The sequence below is a fragment of the Sinocyclocheilus grahami genome, unplaced genomic scaffold, assembly GCF_001515645.1.
Source record: "Sinocyclocheilus grahami isolate Dianchi unplaced genomic scaffold, SAMN03320097.WGS_v1.1 scaffold339.1, whole genome shotgun sequence".
In the NCBI taxonomy this organism is placed as follows: Eukaryota; Metazoa; Chordata; class Actinopteri; order Cypriniformes; family Cyprinidae; genus Sinocyclocheilus; species Sinocyclocheilus grahami.
In genome coordinates, this window is record NW_015505518.1 from 1,081,029 (window position 1) to 1,100,949 (window position 19,921).

A 19,921-nucleotide genomic window follows, 5' to 3' on the forward strand; every position below is an offset into this window, starting at 1 on the left:
TTGAGCCGCCAACCTAGACAGCATAATTTTATGGAATGCTTTTGACACAAAGGCTGTTTCAAGCAGTGGGGATTTTGGCCATATTCTAGGGCAGAATCTCATAAAGTGTTCGTAAGGAATCAGTGTGTGTGTGTGTGGGGCGGGGGGGGGGGACACACAAAATTACAGAATCAGGAAAATTTTTGATAACAAATATCTTTCAGACAATATGCTATTTTAGAAAATGACTATTTTACTCAATATTTTGAGTGGTATGTATTTTTTGTGCTTAAGAGTATCACATTGTTTGCTTGATTTCAAAAGATTTCAAATTTGATTTCAAAAGAGTTTGGCATTAGCATGCTGAAGGTTAGGACTCTATACATGTAAAAAGGCAGTTCAGTGGCTTTTGGAACACTGTTATTTAAGTATTATTTATATACTATTGTAGTATTAATTAATTAATTAATTTTGAATTCGTTTTTATTTTTGTATGTTCAGTTTTCTTTTTAATTATTATTTAGCTTTATTTTATTTTATTTCCGTTTTAGCAATTTTGATACTTCAAATTAAACTTACTTTATTTCAGTTATTTGCCAAGGCAACAATTCTTTATTTCAATTAATGAAAACTATTTTTAATAATTTCAGTTAACAATAACACCTTTTAGAATGGAGTCAGTGAATGCAAAAGGAAAAGACTTATTCCCAAACCCCCTTACCTTTCTTTCTCAGCCATGACCTGTACAGGGCTGAGCTGGTTGCTCTTGTTGCCGGTGCCCAGCTGGCCGTAAGTGTTGGCCCCCCATGCATACAGTAGCCCCTCATCGGTCAGTGCTAGAGAATGAGCGTAACCTGATGCAATCTGTTAAAAAGTGACACAGTGACATGTTTTACTATTTTTCCACCCATTTACATTTTTAAAAAATCGATATGGTCACATGAGTTATGTGGAAAAATGATTTTCATTCAAACAATAATCTTACTGACCTCAATCATTTGAACGGTAGTATATATTACCATATTATTACATGTAGAACTAATAATCTAAGAACATGGCAGATCTTCTGTTTCGTACCTGCACCACACAGAAGCCTTGTAGCGCAATCAAACGGCACGGTGTCAGCTGGTTCCCATTGTTGCCTAACCCTAGCTGGCCGTTACCATTGTAACCCCAGCCATAAACCTGAAATGCACACATTTCACCACTAACAAACAAGCAACACAGCTACAGTGAGAAATACAGCAAGACACCACACAAGCTCTAAATAGTCACTAGTCAACACAATATTTTACAAAGCACGTTGCATATTTCCATAAACAGGAAGGTTATAAATGGTTAACTTCATCCCTTACCTCGCCATTATCCGCCACAGCCATGGATGAAGTCTGTCCACAGGCTATACTGACCATCACTTTGCTCTGCAGACAGTTGGACACCTTGCGGGGTGTGGGCTGGTTGGCGGTGGACCCTGAACCCACCTGACCACAGTTGTTGTAGCCCCACGCAAACACCTAGGACGACATACAATTAGCGGTCAAGTTAATTAGCAGGGACGTTAAGCTAAAAATATTCCTTTATAAAAACACACGCCAGCCAATGTTTTTGTGTGAGCTACAGCTAGAACTTTTAATGAAGCTGAATATGAATTATTACCACAGACAAACACAGAGTGCTACACCCGAGTTGATCTTAGTAGTCACAGTGAGAACAAAAGCCCTCACAGCTTAGCAAAAAAGGTCACATGCTCCTTATTACAGCGAGCACAACGAGGCTAAGCAGATAACTATACTTGCTAAACAGATGAGGAAAGAAAGGAGGGTTTTGTCAAACCTAAATCCACCTAATACCCTTTAAAATGTAACCTACATATTTAACCCACTACTGAAGTGTTTCTAAAGAGACTGATAAAAGCGAAAATTGTTACATGCAAAAGAAACGGAAAGATTTTGTTTGGATTATTGGATTAGCATGTGACACGGAGCAATTTTAACAGACTTTTCTATATTCTGAAACTATTTGATTAGTCCATGCCATCAGATTCACAGTATGTCATTGGTTTAACCCTGATTAATGGACACATCTGTGCACCAATAGGTTGATCTTGGCATTTTAACCAATAGGCAGTGTTTTAAATCAACCACAATGGAAAATATTTGACTTAAAAATACCTCCATGTGAGAAACACAGCTGAATCAGTCTGTGGTCCACTAAAGCCTCTAACTCTCTTACCCCAAATAAGAGTACATCTCAGAGAAATACTTCTTTAAAAGAGACATTCTGTGATAAACACAACTTATTATGCAGCCCTTTTTTGTCCGTCTTATCATAAAGCAAATTCGCCAACAGTGGCATTGCTAGTCTAGCATATGTTCTACCTTTCATATGTTCTGCTGTTTTTAATCAATTTGAACTGGTTTCTATTCCTTTTTGGGGCAAGGCTGGATTATTTCTAAATAATAAAATAGTAATAATAAAATGTGACATATATTAATGCAACTCATCTGTGATTTTTCAATTGTACTGTTGAGAGAAAACTAATCAATATTTGGTTAAATGTCCAATCTCTTATGTATGGAAGCCCATTTCCACCACAAATAAAAAATAATTATCATTTACCAAAACATGATTTGGCATAATTATTACAAACATTTATGAGAAACTAAGTCATGTTTATGAGATAAAAGTTCAAATTTATGAGAAATGCCGAAATGTTATGTCAAATGCATAAACGTTAATGAATGCGTTCATGACCTCAAGGTTAGATTATTGTAATGCTTTATTGGGTGGTTGTTCTGCACGCTTAATAAAAAAAATTCAGCTGGTCCAAAATGCAGCAGCTAGAGTTCTTACTAGAACCAGGAAGTACAAACATCTTAGCCCGGTTCTGTCAACTCACTGGCACTGGCTCCCTACTGAACATCGTATACATTTTAAAATCTTGCTAATTAATTATAAAGCCCTGAATAGTTTAGCTCCTCACTACTTTTGTGAGCTCATATCACATTGTAGTCCTTCACATCAGCTGCGATCTCAAAGCTCGCTATTTGATAATACCTAGAATATCAAAATCAACTGCGGGCTGCAGATCCTTGTCCTATTTAGCGCCCAAAATCTGGAACAATCTGCCTAGCGTTGTTCGGGAGGCAGACACACTCTGTCAGTTTAAATCTAGATTAAAGACCCATCTTTTTAACCTGGCATACACCTAATACACTATCGCATATCTATAACTCAAATCCATTAAAGGATTATTAGGCTGCATTAATTAGGTCAACCAGAATCGAGAATACTTTCCATAACACTAGATGCATTCGCTACATCATAAGAAAAATGGCATCTGTGCTAATATTAGTCTCTTTCTTCTTATTCTGAGGTCACCGTAGCCATACGGATCCAGTCTGTATCCAGACCAGACCTAGAGACGACCTCTACAGCCCTGAATGTCAGCAGAGACCATGTCAACTAGATGAGCCCCAGAGACAGATCCCCTGCGAAGACCGCGTCAACTAGACGACCTTCGGCACAAGACCACGGGAACCAGACAAGTCCTCTGTGTTATAGCCTGGAATTAAACCACGTCATGCTGGTTTCGTCTGGTTTCTCCCAAGGTTTTTTTCTCCGTTTCTATCACCGATGAAGTTTTGTTTCCTTGCCACTGTCGTCTTTGGCTTGCTTAGTTGGGGACGCTTGACTGATTGCACAGACACTACTGGAAGAGAGCTGAACTGGATGATGACATCACTGAATCATCAATGAACTGACTTTAGCTGGAAAAATGTTTGTTATTGGCCTCTTGCATTACTGACAAACTATTTTCCTGTTTGACACTGTAAAGCTGCTTTGACACAATCTGTATTGTATAAAGCGCTATGCAAGTAAAGGTTTTAAAAAAAAGATAGAATTCAAAATTATGACATAATTAGACATAACGAATAAAAAGTAAATCATAAAGCCAATTATGACAAAAAATTTAATAATATGCCATAATTATGCCATAAAGCAAAGCATTTACCAAAGTGGTGCAAATAGGCTTCCATACTCAATTGAAATGTGACGAAAAACTGTTCCCAAGCCTCACCTCACCCTCATGGGTTAGAGCCAAAGAGTGGTGAGAACCACAGGCAACTTCAGTCACTCTCTTGTTCTGCAGGTTAGTAGACACCAAAACAGGAGACACACCTTGATTGGTCGTCCCATTGCCCAACTGACTGTATCCATTATGCCCCCATACATACAACTCCCCCTCTGTAAAGAGAAGAAAGGACTTTGAATAAGGCAATATTATCAAATACATACCCATTACTATGTTTAAACATTTAAAAATAACTGAATGTATCCAGACAGGCAAGTGATTTCACATTATGCCTCTACTTTAACTATAGGCAAAGCCACAAAATACTTTCAGTTTACATAGAATATAGGAATTCAAGCTTGTACTTACCTTCTGTAGCGAGCAGAACATGAGGGCCACTGCCATAGCTCAAACTAACCAGCTTCTTCCCAGTCAGACAGTCCAGCTTTTTAGGAACAATTGTGCTCTGACTGTCTCCAGTGCCCAGGCAATTACTGCAGTTCAAACCCAACACGTACACCTGTGTCAGGACGTCCAGATTAGTTTTCATATGAAGGTACAGAAGCCCCTCGTGAACCTTTATTCTGTCAATACAAATGACTAAAACAGGCCATGTAAGCTTACACCACCAAGACTCACACAGACAAAGAAGATACTATCAGTTTCTTGATCAGCTTACTTCGTCATCGTGGGTGATATAGATAGCCTCATTCGCAGATGTTCCGAAGATGCATGCATGTCGTATGGAGGCGAGCTCCTGTGCACTCAAGAGGGTGAAGAGAGGCCACTTACTCACATCCACCATGGCAACTCTCCTTTGTAAGAGCAGGGGATGGGGTTTGGAGACAAGAAGATACCTGCTGTGTGTGCCTTGGAAAGTGGACACATACACCATCACTCAAAAGTCTGGAATAATTCAGATTTTGAAATGTTTCACGCATTAATTTGATCAAAAATACATTAAAAACAGTAATATTATATAATAATATAACAATTTTAAAAACTTTAAAACGTTTTGTTTTAATATATTTTAAAATATAATGTATTCCTGTGATGACCAAGCTGAATTTTCAGCATCATTACTCCAGTCTTCAGTGTCACATGATTCTTCAGAAATCATTCTGTCTGCTATGCTGATTTGCTGCTCAGTTCAATTATTATTTCAAGATCAACCTGAGGTAAATTACCTTAACAAGGATGGCAGATGACCACTGCACTTGGTTTGATATTATATCCCGAGATACCACAGCTCACAACAATTGACACAACACACTTTCATAATATATAGAAAGGCTTTTGTGTGTGGAACAGCACTGAACTGATGGGTCATAAAGCCTATCTGTCTGTTGTTTTGTCACTAAAACATTTCGGTGCAGTCCTTTATAACGACCAACTGCTAAAACTCACTAGTTACAGCTTTCATTGTATCTGTGTCACTTTTACAGCTGCTCAGGGATCAGTCACGACCGTGTAGCAAAATCTACAGTAAAAACTAGTGTGTAATGTGCACGTGAAAGAAATCGCTATATCAGCAGGGTTGGTTTAAACATATCTTCTTGCAGGCTCGCGTTACTGTACGTATAAGCAAGCTCGGTTAGCCCGACAGCTACTTCGTCGCTCCCTCAGGACATGAGATAGACTCACACTACAGAAAAAAAAAACGGTTTTCATCAAGTCAACGCCACAAAACCTACCTAGTAACTACAGGAGTTTGGGACCATGCGATTAGCGAGTTATCCAGTACCTCTAGTAGCCTGTGGCGCCAGCAGTACGTCCACGGGAGAGCGTTCACATCAGAGAGAAAACAAACTCACTCGTTTCCTGGTCGTGGTTGCTACGGCTCCATGAACGACTGCTCAACTGTCCAATCAGACTGCTTGTACGTCGCTCCTACTTCATGGATTGGCAGAAGCAGAAGGCTGGAGACGGAGGGGGCGGGACTTTGCGGAATAAGGATGACAAAATCCACGCGAGGAAAAATAAGGTCTAAAATAAGCCACATACATGTTAATAATAATAATAATTGTAAATGTAAATAAATAAATATAAATGTTAGGTCAAATGTAGGCCTACTTATTGAGTTCATGTTGAACGGCAAAACACTTGCTACTATTAAAGTGGGTTAGTGGTACCCTTACGAAAATTAACCATGGTGTAATTTTTTTTGCGCATTGATTACCACCAGTTTTACTACAAATACCATAGTTAAACTATGGTTAGTGTAGCAAAACCATGGTCCATATTTGTGGTTACCATGAACTGTTATCTAAAATTTTGGTATCAAAAATAAAAATAACAACACTATTTTATAATTGTGTGGCAGGGCAAGTAGTAACCATGTTTATATATATATATATATATATATGTAGTAAAACCATGGTTAATTTTCGTAAAGGTATGTTTAGGTTAGGTTTAAGGGTGGGTTAAGGTATAGGGGTAGGGTCGACAGTGTAATAATTATAGATGTAACTACAGAAATCAATTACATGAGTAACTGGTAACTACACGCAGGATTTTTTTTTTTAAATATTAGCACAACGTACACAATTAGTTCATTATATCTATTGATTAATTTCAATGTTAGTATAGGTAAAGACACATAATATAAAGTGGGTCCATTATTATTGTTGTTATTATTATATTCTTCTGCTATTTTATTAATGCCACCCGTAGCAGCTGAAGAATACTGCTGAGGTCAAATCTTAGAACACAGAACATTTATATATATTTTTTTTATATACGTTTACGCTTTTACCTCAGCAGTAATATTCATTAAAATAGCAACCCTCTACATTGCGAGTAAATCACTCGCATATGCGACTGCCGTAGCAGCTGAAGAATACTGCTGAGGTCAAATCTTAGAACACAGAACATTTATATATATTTTTTTATATACGTTTACGCTTTTACCTCAGCAGTAATATTCATTAAAATAGCAACCCTCTACATTGCGAGTAAATCACTCGCATATGTGACTAAGCGAGCTGTACTATTTGGATGCGCTCAGTGGATCATGTCATGCACTCGATGGATGCGCAGTGTGTAGCACGCAGCGCACTGTGTTTGACGCACCGTAAACTAGTGTGAAGGCGCACGACTCGCCGTCGCTTTGCTGATAGCGCTGTGTTTCTCACACATGCAGAGAGAGAGAGAGAGCAAGAGAGTCTTGCATACCACGCTGAATCGACGCGCTACATGTAAACCATATTCTTTGTTGTATTTTCCTGTCAAAATAACAGAGTTTATTTAGAATTATTCAGCTTTTAAGAACAAGCAGAAGATATGCCGGTTTCTCGGCAGTGGGCGGAGCTAATGCGCGAACAGCTCTCATTGGCTGGCGCTCATCTATTACCGTCCCTGTTTTGATTTCAGCAAATCAGTTCGAGCGAACGCTGACAACGTGATTAATATTCATGACATATCTTAAACACCACCACCAGTCCTAAGTTCAGTTAAAATGACAAATATGCATTCATTCATGGTTACCAAGCTTTAGTTCTAATCACTATAGTTCTACCATTAAATAGTGCTTAATTATCATACCTACTTAACCATATTTTGGAGATAAATCTGTACCCAAAAGTGAGCAAAGCCTGACAAAATCGGCAAAAACCTCAATTTGTGGATGTCCTCATTTGTAAAACTGTTATAAAAATAAAGTAAACTCATTTTTTTTTTTACTTTTGAAATTGTAAAAATGCAGAAAGTTTTCTGTGAGCGTTAGGTTAAAAAGTGTATAACTATCTGTATATGAAAACAATATGTAATGTCCCCATTTAGATAGCTTAGTAAACGTGTGTGTGTAAATTAGTATATCAGTCTGGCGAGTAAACAAAAAGAATTACTAGCCAATGGCGATTATATTGCCAAGGTGTGCGTAGAGCGTTGAATAGATTCAAAATTTTCGTTTTCATATTTTATACACATTATTGTCAAGTCATACAGGATCATTTGCATTATTCAGTTCGGTTTCTGTGATCCCCGAGCAGGCTGGCTCGCGCGTAAAGTTGACAAACCTGTCGGGCTGAATTCACGGACAATCCTATAGTTTCAGCTACATGTAGCCGTTCACTTAGTGTCGCTTCTGCTTTGCATACGAACATAAAACGAAGAGTGCAATCAAGGACTCCGCCAAATGCCAGTCTGAACCTGCCCAGATACAGACAAGAGTCCGTAAGTTCAATCAGAAAGGCGCCTTTCAAATCAGGATGGGCGCCATTAAGTCTAAACAATACAAAAAGACTCCTCAGGTTCTCCTCATGGGCTTGGATGCGGCTGGAAAATCGACTTTGCTGTACAGGCAGCAGCGTGGTGTGGTGATGGAGACCTCACCTACAGTGGGCTTCAATGTTGCGACTGTAGAGCTGAACAAGAAGACCTCACTGACCGTGTGGGATGTTGGGGGACAAGGAACTATGAGGCCTAATTGGAAATACTACCTGGAGGGATGTAAGGTCCTGGTTTTCGTGGTGGACAGCAGTGATCGTGCCAGGATGGGAGAAGCCCAGAAAGCCCTGAAGAAGATTCTGAGTAATGAGCATTTGAAAGGAGTTCCCCTGATGGTGCTGGCTAACAAGAAAGACCTGCCAAACTCTCCGACTGTTAGAGAGGTGTCTACATTGCTGGAGCTGGATAGTTACACAGATCGAGTGTGGGAGATCCAAGCTTGCAGCGCCCTGAAGGGACTGGGTCTCCAACAAGCCTTTCTCTCTATAGCTAAGCTAATGCACAAAGCATAAGTAAGATACTAAGCTAACTACGGAATACAATAACAAGCAAAATGAAGAGGTTTGATCATGATACTATCATACTAAAACTAGACCTAGAATGTTAGGCAAATAATTGACTGATTTAACTACTGCACTTGTTCACAGTTGCTGTAAATAGTATGTTTATTTTTTTACTTGTCTTCATGGTCTGCACTTCAAGCATGTGTTCTGTAATTACTGCAAACTTTTCCTTTGTAACTGAATGCCATGTTGCTGTGATTTTGATGAGAATCCTGTCTTGTGATGCATACATTTTGATATTGGAAAATTTATTGAGGAACATTCATAGAAAATTGGGTGCTTTTAAATGCAATTTCAGTCTTAGGTAACACTTTACGATAAGGTTCAATTTGTCAAATTTAGTTAACTACATTAGTTAACATGAACTACCAATGGAAATTTGTTAAATAATGTTAATGCCATCATTCATATACATCATGGATATTTTGATTTTGAAAAGCAGCTTATGCATTTGAGATAAAACATTGCCTTATCACAAATAGGTAAATTCATATTTAGACTCAAATGGATTGGATATACATTACAACTTTATTTGGAAACTTTACAGAGTCGAATCAGTAAGAAATGGGGTGATTTTAAATTCAATTTTTGTTTTCTAGGCAACACTTTCTACATGTTCCATTTGTTAACATTCGTTAACTACATTAGTTGCCATGAACTATCAATAGAAAATACATCTAAATATTTATCGAGCTCAGTTCATGTTCATTTGAACATTTACACATAATAGTGTGTAAATTAAAGTAAAAAGTTGTTTCTGTTAATATTAATGGATTTGAGTTAATAATAAACAGTTGTATTTTTACTAACTTACAAAGATTAATAAATACTGTAACAAATTTATTGCTCATTGTTAGTTAATGCATTATCTGTAAATCACTCGCATATGCGACTAAATCTTACTCTGGGCGACTAAATAATGTCTAACATTAGCCATTGGCTAATAAATTCTTAAGATTTTACACGCCAGTATGTGTGAGAGAGGCGTTCAACAGATTTTCACTGGATAAACATGCTGACTGAGCGCTTGAGAGTTTCGCTCTCCGTCAAGCGAGCTGTACTATTTGGATGCGCTCAGTGGATCATGTCATGCACTCGATGGATGCGCAGTGTGTAGCACGCAGCGCACTGTGTTTGACGCACCGTAAACTAGTGTGAAGGCGCACGACTCGCCGTCGCTTTGCTGATAGCGCTGTGTTTCTCACACATGCAGAGAGAGAGAGAGAGCAAGAGAGTCTTGCATACCACGCTGAATCGACGCGCTACATGTAAACCATATTCTTTGTTGTATTTTCCTGTCAAAATAACAGAGTTTATTTAGAATTATTCAGCTTTTAAGAACAAGCAGAAGATATGCCGGTTTCTCGGCAGTGGGCGGAGCTAATGCGCGAACAGCTCTCATTGGCTGGCGCTCATCTATTACCGTCCCTGTTTTGATTTCAGCAAATCAGTTCGAGCGAACGCTGACAACGTGATTAATATTCATGACATATCTTAAACACCACCACCAGTCCTAAGTTCAGTTAAAATGACAAATATGCATTCATTCATGGTTACCAAGCTTTAGTTCTAATCACTATAGTTCTACCATTAAATAGTGCTTAATTATCATACCTACTTAACCATATTTTGGAGATAAATCTGTACCCAAAAGTGAGCAAAGCCTGACAAAATCGGCAAAAACCTCAATTTGTGGATGTCCTCATTTGTAAAACTGTTATAAAAATAAAGTAAACTCATTTTTTTTTTTACTTTTGAAATTGTAAAAATGCAGAAAGTTTTCTGTGAGCGTTAGGTTAAAAAGTGTATAACTATCTGTATATGAAAACAATATGTAATGTCCCCATTTAGATAGCTTAGTAAACGTGTGTGTGTAAATTAGTATATCAGTCTGGCGAGTAAACAAAAAGAATTACTAGCCAATGGCGATTATATTGCCAAGGTGTGCGTAGAGCGTTGAATAGATTCAAAATTTTCGTTTTCATATTTTATACACATTATTGTCAAGTCATACAGGATCATTTGCATTATTCAGTTCGGTTTCTGTGATCCCCGAGCAGGCTGGCTCGCGCGTAAAGTTGACAAACCTGTCGGGCTGAATTCACGGACAATCCTATAGTTTCAGCTACATGTAGCCGTTCACTTAGTGTCGCTTCTGCTTTGCATACGAACATAAAACGAAGAGTGCAATCAAGGACTCCGCCAAATGCCAGTCTGAACCTGCCCAGATCCAGACAAGAGTCCGTAAGTTCACTCAGAAACGCGCCTTTCAAATCAGGATGGGCGCCATTAAGTCTAAACAATACAAAAAGACTCCTCAGGTTCTCCTCATGGGCTTGGATGCGGCTGGAAAATCGACTTTGCTGTACAGGCAGCAGCGTGGTGTGGTGATGGAGACCTCACCTACAGTGGGCTTCAATGTTGCGACTGTAGAGCTGAACAAGAAGACCTCACTGACCGTGTGGGATGTTGGGGGACAAGGAACTATGAGGCCTAATTGGAAATACTACCTGGAGGGATGTAAGGTCCTGGTTTTCGTGGTGGACAGCAGTGATCGTGCCAGGATGGGAGAAGCCCAGAAAGCCCTGAAGAAGATTCTGAGTAATGAGCATTTGAAAGGAGTTCCCCTGATGGTGCTGGCTAACAAGAAAGACCTGCCAAACTCTCCGACTGTTAGAGAGGTGTCTACATTGCTGGAGCTGGATAGTTACACAGATCGAGTGTGGGAGATCCAAGCTTGCAGCGCCCTGAAGGGACTGGGTCTCCAACAAGCCTTTCTCTCTATAGCTAAGCTAATGCACAAAGCATAAGTAAGATACTAAGCTAACTACGGAATACAATAACAAGCAAAATGAAGAGGTTTGCTCATGATACTATCATACTAAAACTAGACCTAGAATGTTAGGCAAATAATTGACTGATTTAACTACTGCACTTGTTCACAGTTGCTGTAAATAGTATGTTTATTTTTTTACTTGTCTTCATGGTCTGCACTTCAAGCATGTGTTCTGTAATTACTGCAAACTTTTCCTTTGTAACTGAATGCCATGTTGCTGTGATTTTGATGAGAATCCTGTCTTGTGATGCATACATTTTGATATTGGAAAATTTATTGAGGAACATTCATAGAAAATTGGGTGCTTTTAAATGCAATTTCAGTCTTAGGTAACACTTTACGATAAGGTTCAATTTGTCAAATTTAGTTAACTACATTAGTTAACATGAACTACCAATGGAAATTTGTTAAATAATGTTAATGCCATCATTCATATACATCATGGATATTTTGATTTTGAAAAGCAGCTTATGCATTTGAGATAAAACATTGCCTTATCACAAATAGGTAAATTCATATTTAGACTCAAATGGATTGGATATACATTACAACTTTATTTGGAAACTTTACAGAGTCGAATCAGTAAGAAATGGGGTGATTTTAAATTCAATTTTTGTTTTCTAGGCAACACTTTCTACATGTTCCATTTGTTAACATTCGTTAACTACATTAGTTGCCATGAACTATCAATAGAAAATACATCTAAATATTTATCGAGCTCAGTTCATGTTCATTTGAACATTTACACATAATAGTGTGTAAATTAAAGTAAAAAGTTGTTTCTGTTAATATTAATGGATTTGAGTTAATAATAAACAGTTGTATTTTTACTAACTTACAAAGATTAATAAATACTGTAACAAATTTATTGCTCATTGTTAGTTAATGCATTATCTAATGTTAACTAATGGGACCTTATTGTAAAGTATTCCCCTTTTATATTGTTTACACATGAAGCTGTAAACTAATCTTTGACATTGCAATGATGAAGTAATACCTTAAACCTTACAATACATACCTTGTTCAGGCCTGCATATATAAGTGACTATGACCAAAATATAGCAGGCTAACCTGTTATGCTGTCATAACTTGGCAAGAAAGTAGCCAACTCAATAGCACAGTCTGTGTAAAAAAGAAGCATGTGATGAAACATGAATTGAAGTAACTATTTACAATATAATCTGGATCCAATTTGTGCTTTCTATCATACTGGATAAGGTAGTTTGGTAAGGGGAATTAGTAGGGAAGCTGGTCCTAGATCAGTGTTAAAAAAAGCTAAATAAAGAATTCACTGTTTAGGTGTCATATGGCAGGAATGCAAATAATACTAGTAAAAGTCTGTTGCTATGAGTCAGTAGTTTGGTGTGAACTTCCTTTGTCTTTACCACTGCAATTATGCAAAGATACGCCGTAACAACTGTTCCTCTAATATTCGGTGTACACAATAAATGTGTATAATACATCAACTGCAGTACATCCTCTCCACATCTCAGTTTGTTGACTTTGAAAAGCTAATTATAACTGTGATAATTATATGCTTGATCACTAATGATCTGATTTTATCTGTTCTTCTTCTTTGGATACTGATGCATCCTTCTCAAATCCCTCCATGACTGCAAAAGGAGGAGTCCAGGCACCACCACCCAGATCCCATTGAAGAACACCAGATAGACCCACAGGTACAGCCAGTTGCTGGTGTTCAGGTTAGGGCTTCCGATTAGCCAGTCTGGACAGAAGGTCATCCAGCCCCCGTACAACTCACACACACATAGTGTGATCTGAACAAAGTGCCTGGTTCAGAAAGAAATGCATAAAACCGTGTTAAATATCAAGAAGCCTAACTAATAAAGATTTTATTTTGCAGATTGTGGGATGGAGTTTGAATTGGAAATCAAAGCTGGATTATTGAGATTGTGGGGCAAAAAAAAATAGGTTAGAAATTTAAGAGAAAACATTGCGTTATCACAAATAGATAAAATCATATTTAGACTTTAATGAATCTCAAATGGATTGTATTTATATGCAGAATGAATCATTTTGAAAACTGTTGCCTGATTTACCTGTAGTGTTTGTCTTTGATGATGGCGTAGACTAGAAGCAGGGCCAAAGTACCATCTAAAACCACTGTCAGAAGCTCCAGAGATACTATTGTCGGGTCGGAGTACAACCAGCGCTCATCTGCCTTGCCATATTCTTTCCCTGTTAAACATTAACATGCGTTACATGTACAAGACAACAGAAAGCAGAAATGAACTTTTCAAGGTAAATGGACATTTTGCATCGTAGTAACTTACTTCCCTCGGTCTCAGTGCAGTGGTTGAATGACATATCCAGGCCCCGCCCATGGTTCTAACGCGGGAGCTTGCAGCCATAGGCTCACGCAGAACTCTCTTCACGTCACAGAGCGGAGTACGTTTTGGCGGCAAATTGTTTTATTCCACCAAGTACTTTTCTGCCATTATGTAATAATTATATTCAACGCCATAATATATGTAGACATCATAGAATAACCTGTCAAACGTACAAATATCCCATTTAAAAACAGCTAGGAACAGCATGAAAATATATCAACAGTCATGACGTCGATTTGTAGTCCATCGCAGAATTCTAATTCTACGCATTCAAGATGCACATAAATTGCTTCAGGAAGTAAGACATTCTGTAACTATTTGAGGTCCGGACTGGCAGAAAGTGGAGAGCCTCAAGGGAGCTGGAGGCAGCAGAGTCTAGGCCGGGTCACTCTTTCAGGTCTAGAAAGCAAACTTTTTAAAAATTTGTCTTCCTAATATTTCCAGGACTGTGGAAACCCTGGTTTTTCTTTTTTTAGATTTAGTTTATTTTGAACGCTGTTTTTGTTTGAATTTAAATCGTTCCATCATCTAGACCCCCCCCCCCTTTGGTCGAGAACTACTGATTTAAAGGGATAGATACCCCAGAAATGAAAAGGCCATTTACAGGTAAAACGTGAACGTTCCTGCATACACCTTTGCACTTACCAGAGTAAAATGAACCATTGCGTCGTAAAACAACCACACGAGGACCCACCGATCAACAGCGGAGCATTTATTCCCACATTTTTGCGCAAAAACAAACCCGACAGCAAACTGAGCCACACACGCGAGTAGAGAATAAACCGTTACTTTAGTGAAAAGTGCAGGTTCTTCGCCTTCTGCCATTATATTTGTAGTAACTTACTTCCCTCGGTCTCAGTGCAGTGGCCGAATGACATATCCAGGCCCCGCCCATGGTTCTAACGCGGGAGCTTGCAGCCATAGGCTCACGCAGAACTCTCTCCACGTCACAGAGCAGAGTACGTTTTGGCGGCAAATTGTTTTATTCCACCAAGTACTTTTCTGCCATTATGTAATAATTATATTCAACGCCATAATATATGTAGACATCATAGAATTGCCTGTCAAACGTACAAATATCCCATTTAAAAACAACTAGGAACAGCATGAAAATATATCAACAGTCATGACGTCGATTTGTAGTCCATCGCAGAATTCTAATTCTAGCCATGGATGCCCTTAGGAATTTCATATGGTTAAAATGTTCGATTTAAGATCAAAATTACACATTTTGCTCTTCAATCTAAATTGCAATTTTTTAAACCTACTTTTTAAAACCAACGTTCTAAGAAGTTGGGAGCAAGTTGATCCCTCATGCACACAAACTCTCGTCCCCTATGGTAGTTGTAGTCCTTATGAAGCACATTGCATTTATATATTTTTTTATTCACGGTGGTTTTAAATTTTATGTTTGAGGTATGGCCGTCTCATTTATGTGTAATTAAGTTTCTTTAAATAATGTAAAGAAATAGATTAAAAATCAGTCTCAAAAATGCTAATTGTTTTCGACTTGATGGCCAGCAAATCTCACCCAAAATGTGTGTCACCAATGTAAACATTGACCCTATAATGTGGACGCAGGTGACTGGTGTTTCTGATTTAATCTCGCTGTAAGCTCACAAGAAGCAACAGAGCATTGCACTTATTAGAAAGAGAAGAGAAAAAGACTTCTGTATAGATAAAGCGAAATTAAATGCCAGAACAGGGACAAGAAGGAAAGCTAACAGGTAAAAGAGAAGAGACACCAAAGCATCAGAAGGTCAATCATAAAAGAGCAATAAAAAGGATGGCTAACAGCAAGTTTATTTTGGTTAGGTTCATTGATACATAAAGCACGTCCTGAGGGAGTGATGAGTGAAAGATGTGTTGCCATAGAAAGGTGGAGGTGGGGAGGGGAAGTGGATAGGTTGAGAATTGTGGGTAGTTGTGATCCATATGAAAAGAATGAGAAGGGAGCAAAATGGAAGTTAAGGAGATCAAGTACAAGTCAGCCAGCAGACTAAAGGAGAATTTAATAAGAATTATACTCTACTCCAGAGAATGTGTCATGGTAAAGTCCAGAGATAGGCAGACATAACACCCAAAAGACCCCATATTATAAGCAGCTCCAATGCAACGTGGCAGGCATTATGAACCTTTTTTAGTTGCTTTGAAATGAAAAACAAAAGGCACAATGAATTTCAACTCATTCTTTATCTTTAATATGCACAGTTGAAAAAAAAAATACTGATGAGCCACCTTAAAGAAAAATTCAGTTCTAAAATTTATAAAAACATACAAACAATCAGAGGCCAAAATGCGATCTGTCGCTTTTTTAGATTTTTTTTTTTTCTTTAGCAAGTAAAAATCTTGCAACAAGCAATAAGCTTGTATCCATTTCTGATACAAGACAAAACTTCTTTAAAGTGGCTCGTTTTCTAGTTGTCTAGATAAGTTCATGAATTTAAAACCTGTTTTTTCTTTTTGTTCAACAAATAATGGCTAATTCAAAAATCATCAGGGCTGCCTTCAGCTTCCTTACTGTCTTTTTCAGCAGTTTGCGGCCCAAACATGACTACTTTAGTTCAAATGCATTTTTTCCCCATACATCCCTTTACAAGTTAATGCACAGGGAAAAAAGCTGAAAAAAAAACATCCAGTCACAACAGTAAGTTTCCAAATTTTCCAGCCCATTTTCCATATAATGGCAATCATTTGCCATTACAAAACAAAAGTTAAAACAAAAAGGAACAAACAAAAATTACCCCTATTGGCTGTAAATCAATAATCACAATATTATTATTGTTCTGTAGCATCCCAACAATGTCTAGTGGACCTAAATGTGGTAGCTTCGCATTATATACCTAAACAAGAAATATACTTTTATTTTAGTTGGTACAATTAGGTTTGGTAGCAAGTGAAATAAGAATAAAAACCAACTAAACAAAAAAAGGAACCACTACGTCACGGATCTCCTTTTCCCATTGCTTGTATAGTCAAAATTAAGCGAACATCGCTCTCCACTTACATTAAGCAATAAAACGGGAAAACCAAATGTGAGCGCGTAAGACTGGAAAAACTCCAAAAAGCGGAAGCTCTACTGATCAAAAAAAAAGAAAAAAAGATTTCACAATCCAATCACTGTTGCAAAGTTTCTTGTGGTTTTGACTACCAAGTGACGAAATGAACTGATTTAGTGAAAATATCCTCCATCCGGTTACAACTGGGGTTATCCCAATTAACTTATTACTATGATTACAGACAGGAAGCAGAGAAGATGAATTCAGAAAATAAAAAGCGCTGCCAGAGCACCCTTTTTAAGCAGAAAGACCAGTTAATGTTTTCTCAAAGAACTTCCAAAGGTTGGGGCAGCCCTTTAAAAGTCCTGGCCAAATTGACAAATCACATAGAATCCTCCTTTGACATGTCTGACAGTCCCAATGCAAACCAAAAAAAGATCGGCACAATGAATGTCCACTACACTATCGCTGCAGAAGTTCGAAAATGAGGGTGCTTGACTATCTTAGATGAGATTTTCTCCATTCAAGTTTGTGTGATCTTCTGACGTGATTTTTTTCTTCATTATCTTCCGTGTTTTGTAAATATCCATAATTTCAGGATGAAGAAAAAGCAAGAACTGGTGGCGAGAATTTAAGTTCTGTTTGCACACCACATATTTAGAGACACTCCCTTCCCACATTTGAATAATATTCCATGGAATAACCCATTATAGGCTAGTTCACAGATTTCGGATGAATGAGTGAGGGGGTCCAAATGGCTTAACACAGTCGAGGCTGGACGTATTGAGTTGGGTGTCTGGCTGAGACTCTAAGATCATGACCAGAAATGCAACATTTTGAGGGAAGGACTTTTTTGGAAAAAAGAAAATCCCTGCCTATATATTTCAGGAATATCTCTTTCTTTCATCTTCCTTGGCTGATATGATGGCTGGTACAACAACAGAAGTTCCTATTATTGTTTATGATCACCTATGTGTGCGTGTGAGTGAGTGAAAGAAAGAGCAAAATATATATCTTTTTTTTTTTTTGGCAACTGCAGTATAATGAGTCTTGTTCTTTTTTTCTTCCATGTCTTGAGGTTGTTGAGATCCATACATGTTTTGAGTGGCATTGAGACTCATATCCTTCAGCGCTAGTTTCTTCTGTGTGAGTGAATGTCGTTTCTGAGCATGGTGATTGATTGTTTTTTCTGGTTAGTGAGTGGTTGGTAGGTGATGGGTCAGTAGGTGGCAGGGGCTGAGGAGCAGCTGGGAAACCCACCATTCTGAAGTTCAAAGCTCCGGTTGTCTAGAACTTGAACTCCTTGGTTTGTAGGTTGGAGGATGGATCAAAGTTAAACGTGCCTCCCTGGGTGGCCTCAGGAATCAGGGTGGGGTCCTCATCAATCTACAAGGCGAACCAGACATCATTAACCAGATATCCACTGATAATTCAAATCTAGAACAGAACCCCCAACAAATAAAGCCCACGAGCAACAACACAGCCGTGCGTCAAGCACTATACAGAGAAACATGCCAAGAACCGAGAGATTGAGACTCACATCGTCTCCCGAAAAGTACTGATCGATGATTTCAAATGCAAGTTTATAGATGTCCTCATTTTCATGCTGCTGTAGGTTCTCAATTTTTTCCAATCCTGAAACACAGAAGCAATATTACTGCTGATCTTTTTCTACAAAATAAGTAAAAACATCAGCGAATGTGCAGATGTGATCATTTTTGGACTAATCTGCTGGTCATTTATCACAATACAACCAAAAGTGATGGTCTAAATTTAAAGACTACCCATTTCTATACTGTATGCATTACCTCCACACTCTTCAATGATCTCAGCAATTGTGCTGGCTTCCTCCCCAGCCATGATGAGGATGTTTTTCAGTCCATCGAGAACCACCTGGACCACCTGAGAGTCTTTCACTGAAAGCAGGTTGCAGAAGGGCGGGATCACGTTTTGCTGCACCAAGTACTCCACCTGCCAATTACATCAAGGTAACCAATGAACAAGCATGAAAAGGAAAGTGGCTCGGAATCAGAGATACATCTGGAATGGTTCATACCTGATCCTTTCTTCCACTTATTGTCAAGTTGCTAATGGCCCATGCAGCCTCTTTCTGTGTTCCAAAATCACCCTGTTTTGAAAAAACAAGACATATCAGACATCAAATTAAAGATCAAGCAGTTTAGTTATAGAGTGTCTAAACTGGACTCATCAAAGGGTCTAGATCAGTGGTTCTCAACCTTTTTTTCCACCGGGCCGCACTATGGTCCAAGTGCAAGTCTTGCAGGCCGCACGCATATCATTTATATATTACGTCAGCAATACAAACCAACCTGATTTATAATATTATAGCCTAAATATTATGATATCTAATCGGTTACATTCATTGAAATAAATACATAATTCTACTCCCCATAAATAACACCCAATTTTGTGAACTTCAGCTCGAAAGGAGTAACAGCACAATCATAGGCGGAGTTTCACTTTTATGCGTGGGGGGGCACCCACTGGCAGACGAGCCACGAGCACTTTTTTATATGTTCTACATTTCATGTATTTATGTAACACATATTTTACATAAAAAAATTTTAATGAACAATAACTGATGTACAAAGAGTAAAAAAAAGAAAAAAAACTTTTTCCGAATTGCGCAGATGATCACTATCTTTCTTTCATCTCTTCTGATAAATTTTCAGTCAAATCGTTTTCTGTGTGCTAGATCAGAGCTAGAGCCCTGCATTTCAGCCTGGGCCCGATGGGCCCCGACTTTTTTTACGCCCCTCGGGCTGGGCTTCAGGACAATTTTCACGTCATAGTTCAGACGCGGGCAGGGCCTCGGGCCTGTTTTAGGCTTCTCCTTATTTTTATATTTTAGACATCCATCAATTAGTGAT

The 19,921-nt window shown here is 38.3% G+C and overlaps 5 protein-coding genes across 7 annotated transcripts in view; 2 read left to right on the plus strand and 3 right to left on the minus strand.

Annotated features, from left to right (window-relative positions):
- Positions 1-8,541, minus strand: part of LOC107603000 (RCC1 and BTB domain-containing protein 1-like) — a 10,603-nt gene extending 2,062 nt beyond the window's left edge. Inside the window, exons 1-7 of the mRNA XM_016295662.1 lie at positions 8,494-8,541; positions 4,734-4,924; positions 4,424-4,574; positions 4,061-4,227; positions 1,335-1,493; positions 1,057-1,164; positions 701-843 (exon numbers count right to left, since the gene is read on the minus strand). Coding sequence (XP_016151148.1) covers positions 701-843; positions 1,057-1,164; positions 1,335-1,493; positions 4,061-4,227; positions 4,424-4,574; positions 4,734-4,859 — 854 coding nt within the window. The 5' untranslated portion in view covers positions 4,860-4,924; positions 8,494-8,541. The remainder of the gene's footprint in view (positions 1-700; positions 844-1,056; positions 1,165-1,334; positions 1,494-4,060; positions 4,228-4,423; positions 4,575-4,733; positions 4,925-8,493) is intronic.
- Positions 7,965-9,697, plus strand: LOC107603040 (ADP-ribosylation factor-like protein 11). The gene has a single exon (XM_016295731.1). It carries the CDS (start codon positions 8,263-8,265, stop codon positions 8,791-8,793), a length of 531 nt encoding a protein of 176 aa, XP_016151217.1. The 5' UTR covers positions 7,965-8,262; the 3' UTR covers positions 8,794-9,697.
- A 1,128-nt stretch (positions 9,698-10,825) lies between these two features.
- LOC107603042 (ADP-ribosylation factor-like protein 11) lies at positions 10,826-13,369 on the plus strand. 2 transcript variants are annotated; one of them, XM_016295736.1, is made up of 2 exons: positions 10,826-11,654; positions 13,303-13,369. In XM_016295736.1, the coding sequence occupies exon 1, from the start codon at positions 11,124-11,126 to the stop codon at positions 11,652-11,654; it is 531 nt and encodes a 176-aa protein (XP_016151222.1). In that variant the 5' UTR covers positions 10,826-11,123; the 3' UTR covers positions 13,303-13,369. The 2 variants fall into 2 exon arrangements, with proteins under 2 accessions (XP_016151222.1, XP_016151221.1); XM_016295735.1 differs by having other exon boundaries at positions 10,826-11,703; positions 13,303-13,367.
- LOC107603002 (emopamil-binding protein-like) lies at positions 12,558-14,008 on the minus strand. The gene is made up of 3 exons (XM_016295663.1): positions 13,975-14,008; positions 13,741-13,879; positions 12,558-13,471 (listed from the first exon to the last, which is right to left on the minus strand). Exons 1-3 carry the CDS (start codon positions 14,006-14,008, stop codon positions 13,240-13,242), a joined length of 405 nt encoding a protein of 134 aa, XP_016151149.1. The 3' UTR covers positions 12,558-13,239.
- Positions 14,009-16,712: 2,704 nt separating this feature from the next.
- The window catches only part of LOC107603041 (importin subunit alpha-4-like), a 25,621-nt gene continuing 22,412 nt past the window's right edge, over positions 16,713-19,921 (minus strand). For both annotated transcript variants that reach the window (XM_016295734.1, XM_016295732.1), the window contains exons 14-17: positions 19,087-19,158; positions 18,839-19,001; positions 18,571-18,665; positions 16,713-18,416 (exon numbers count right to left, since the gene is read on the minus strand). In XM_016295734.1, the coding sequence (XP_016151220.1) occupies positions 18,318-18,416; positions 18,571-18,665; positions 18,839-19,001; positions 19,087-19,158 (429 nt within the window). In that variant the 3' untranslated portion in view covers positions 16,713-18,317. The remainder of the gene's footprint in view (positions 18,417-18,570; positions 18,666-18,838; positions 19,002-19,086; positions 19,159-19,921) is intronic.

What these genes read in the sequence shown, in the direction of transcription:
- LOC107603040 (XM_016295731.1), top strand. Translation starts at nt 8,263, where the DNA reads ATGGGCGCCATTAAGTCTAAACAATACAAAAAGACTCCTCAGGTTCTC.
- LOC107603002 (XM_016295663.1), bottom strand. Translation starts at nt 14,008, where the DNA reads ATGTCATTCAACCACTGCACTGAGACCGAGGGAA. An exon ending in CTGCACTGAGACCGAGGGAA is followed by an intron (nt 13,880 to 13,974) that starts GTAAGTTACTAC and finishes AATGTTTAACAG; the next exon opens with GGAAAGAATATGGCAAGGCA. An exon ending in ATCAAAGACAAACACTACAG is followed by an intron (nt 13,472 to 13,740) that starts GTAAATCAGGCA and finishes TTTCTGAACCAG; the next exon opens with GCACTTTGTTCAGATCACAC.
- LOC107603042 (XM_016295736.1), top strand. Translation starts at nt 11,124, where the DNA reads ATGGGCGCCATTAAGTCTAAACAATACAAAAAGACTCCTCAGGTTCTC.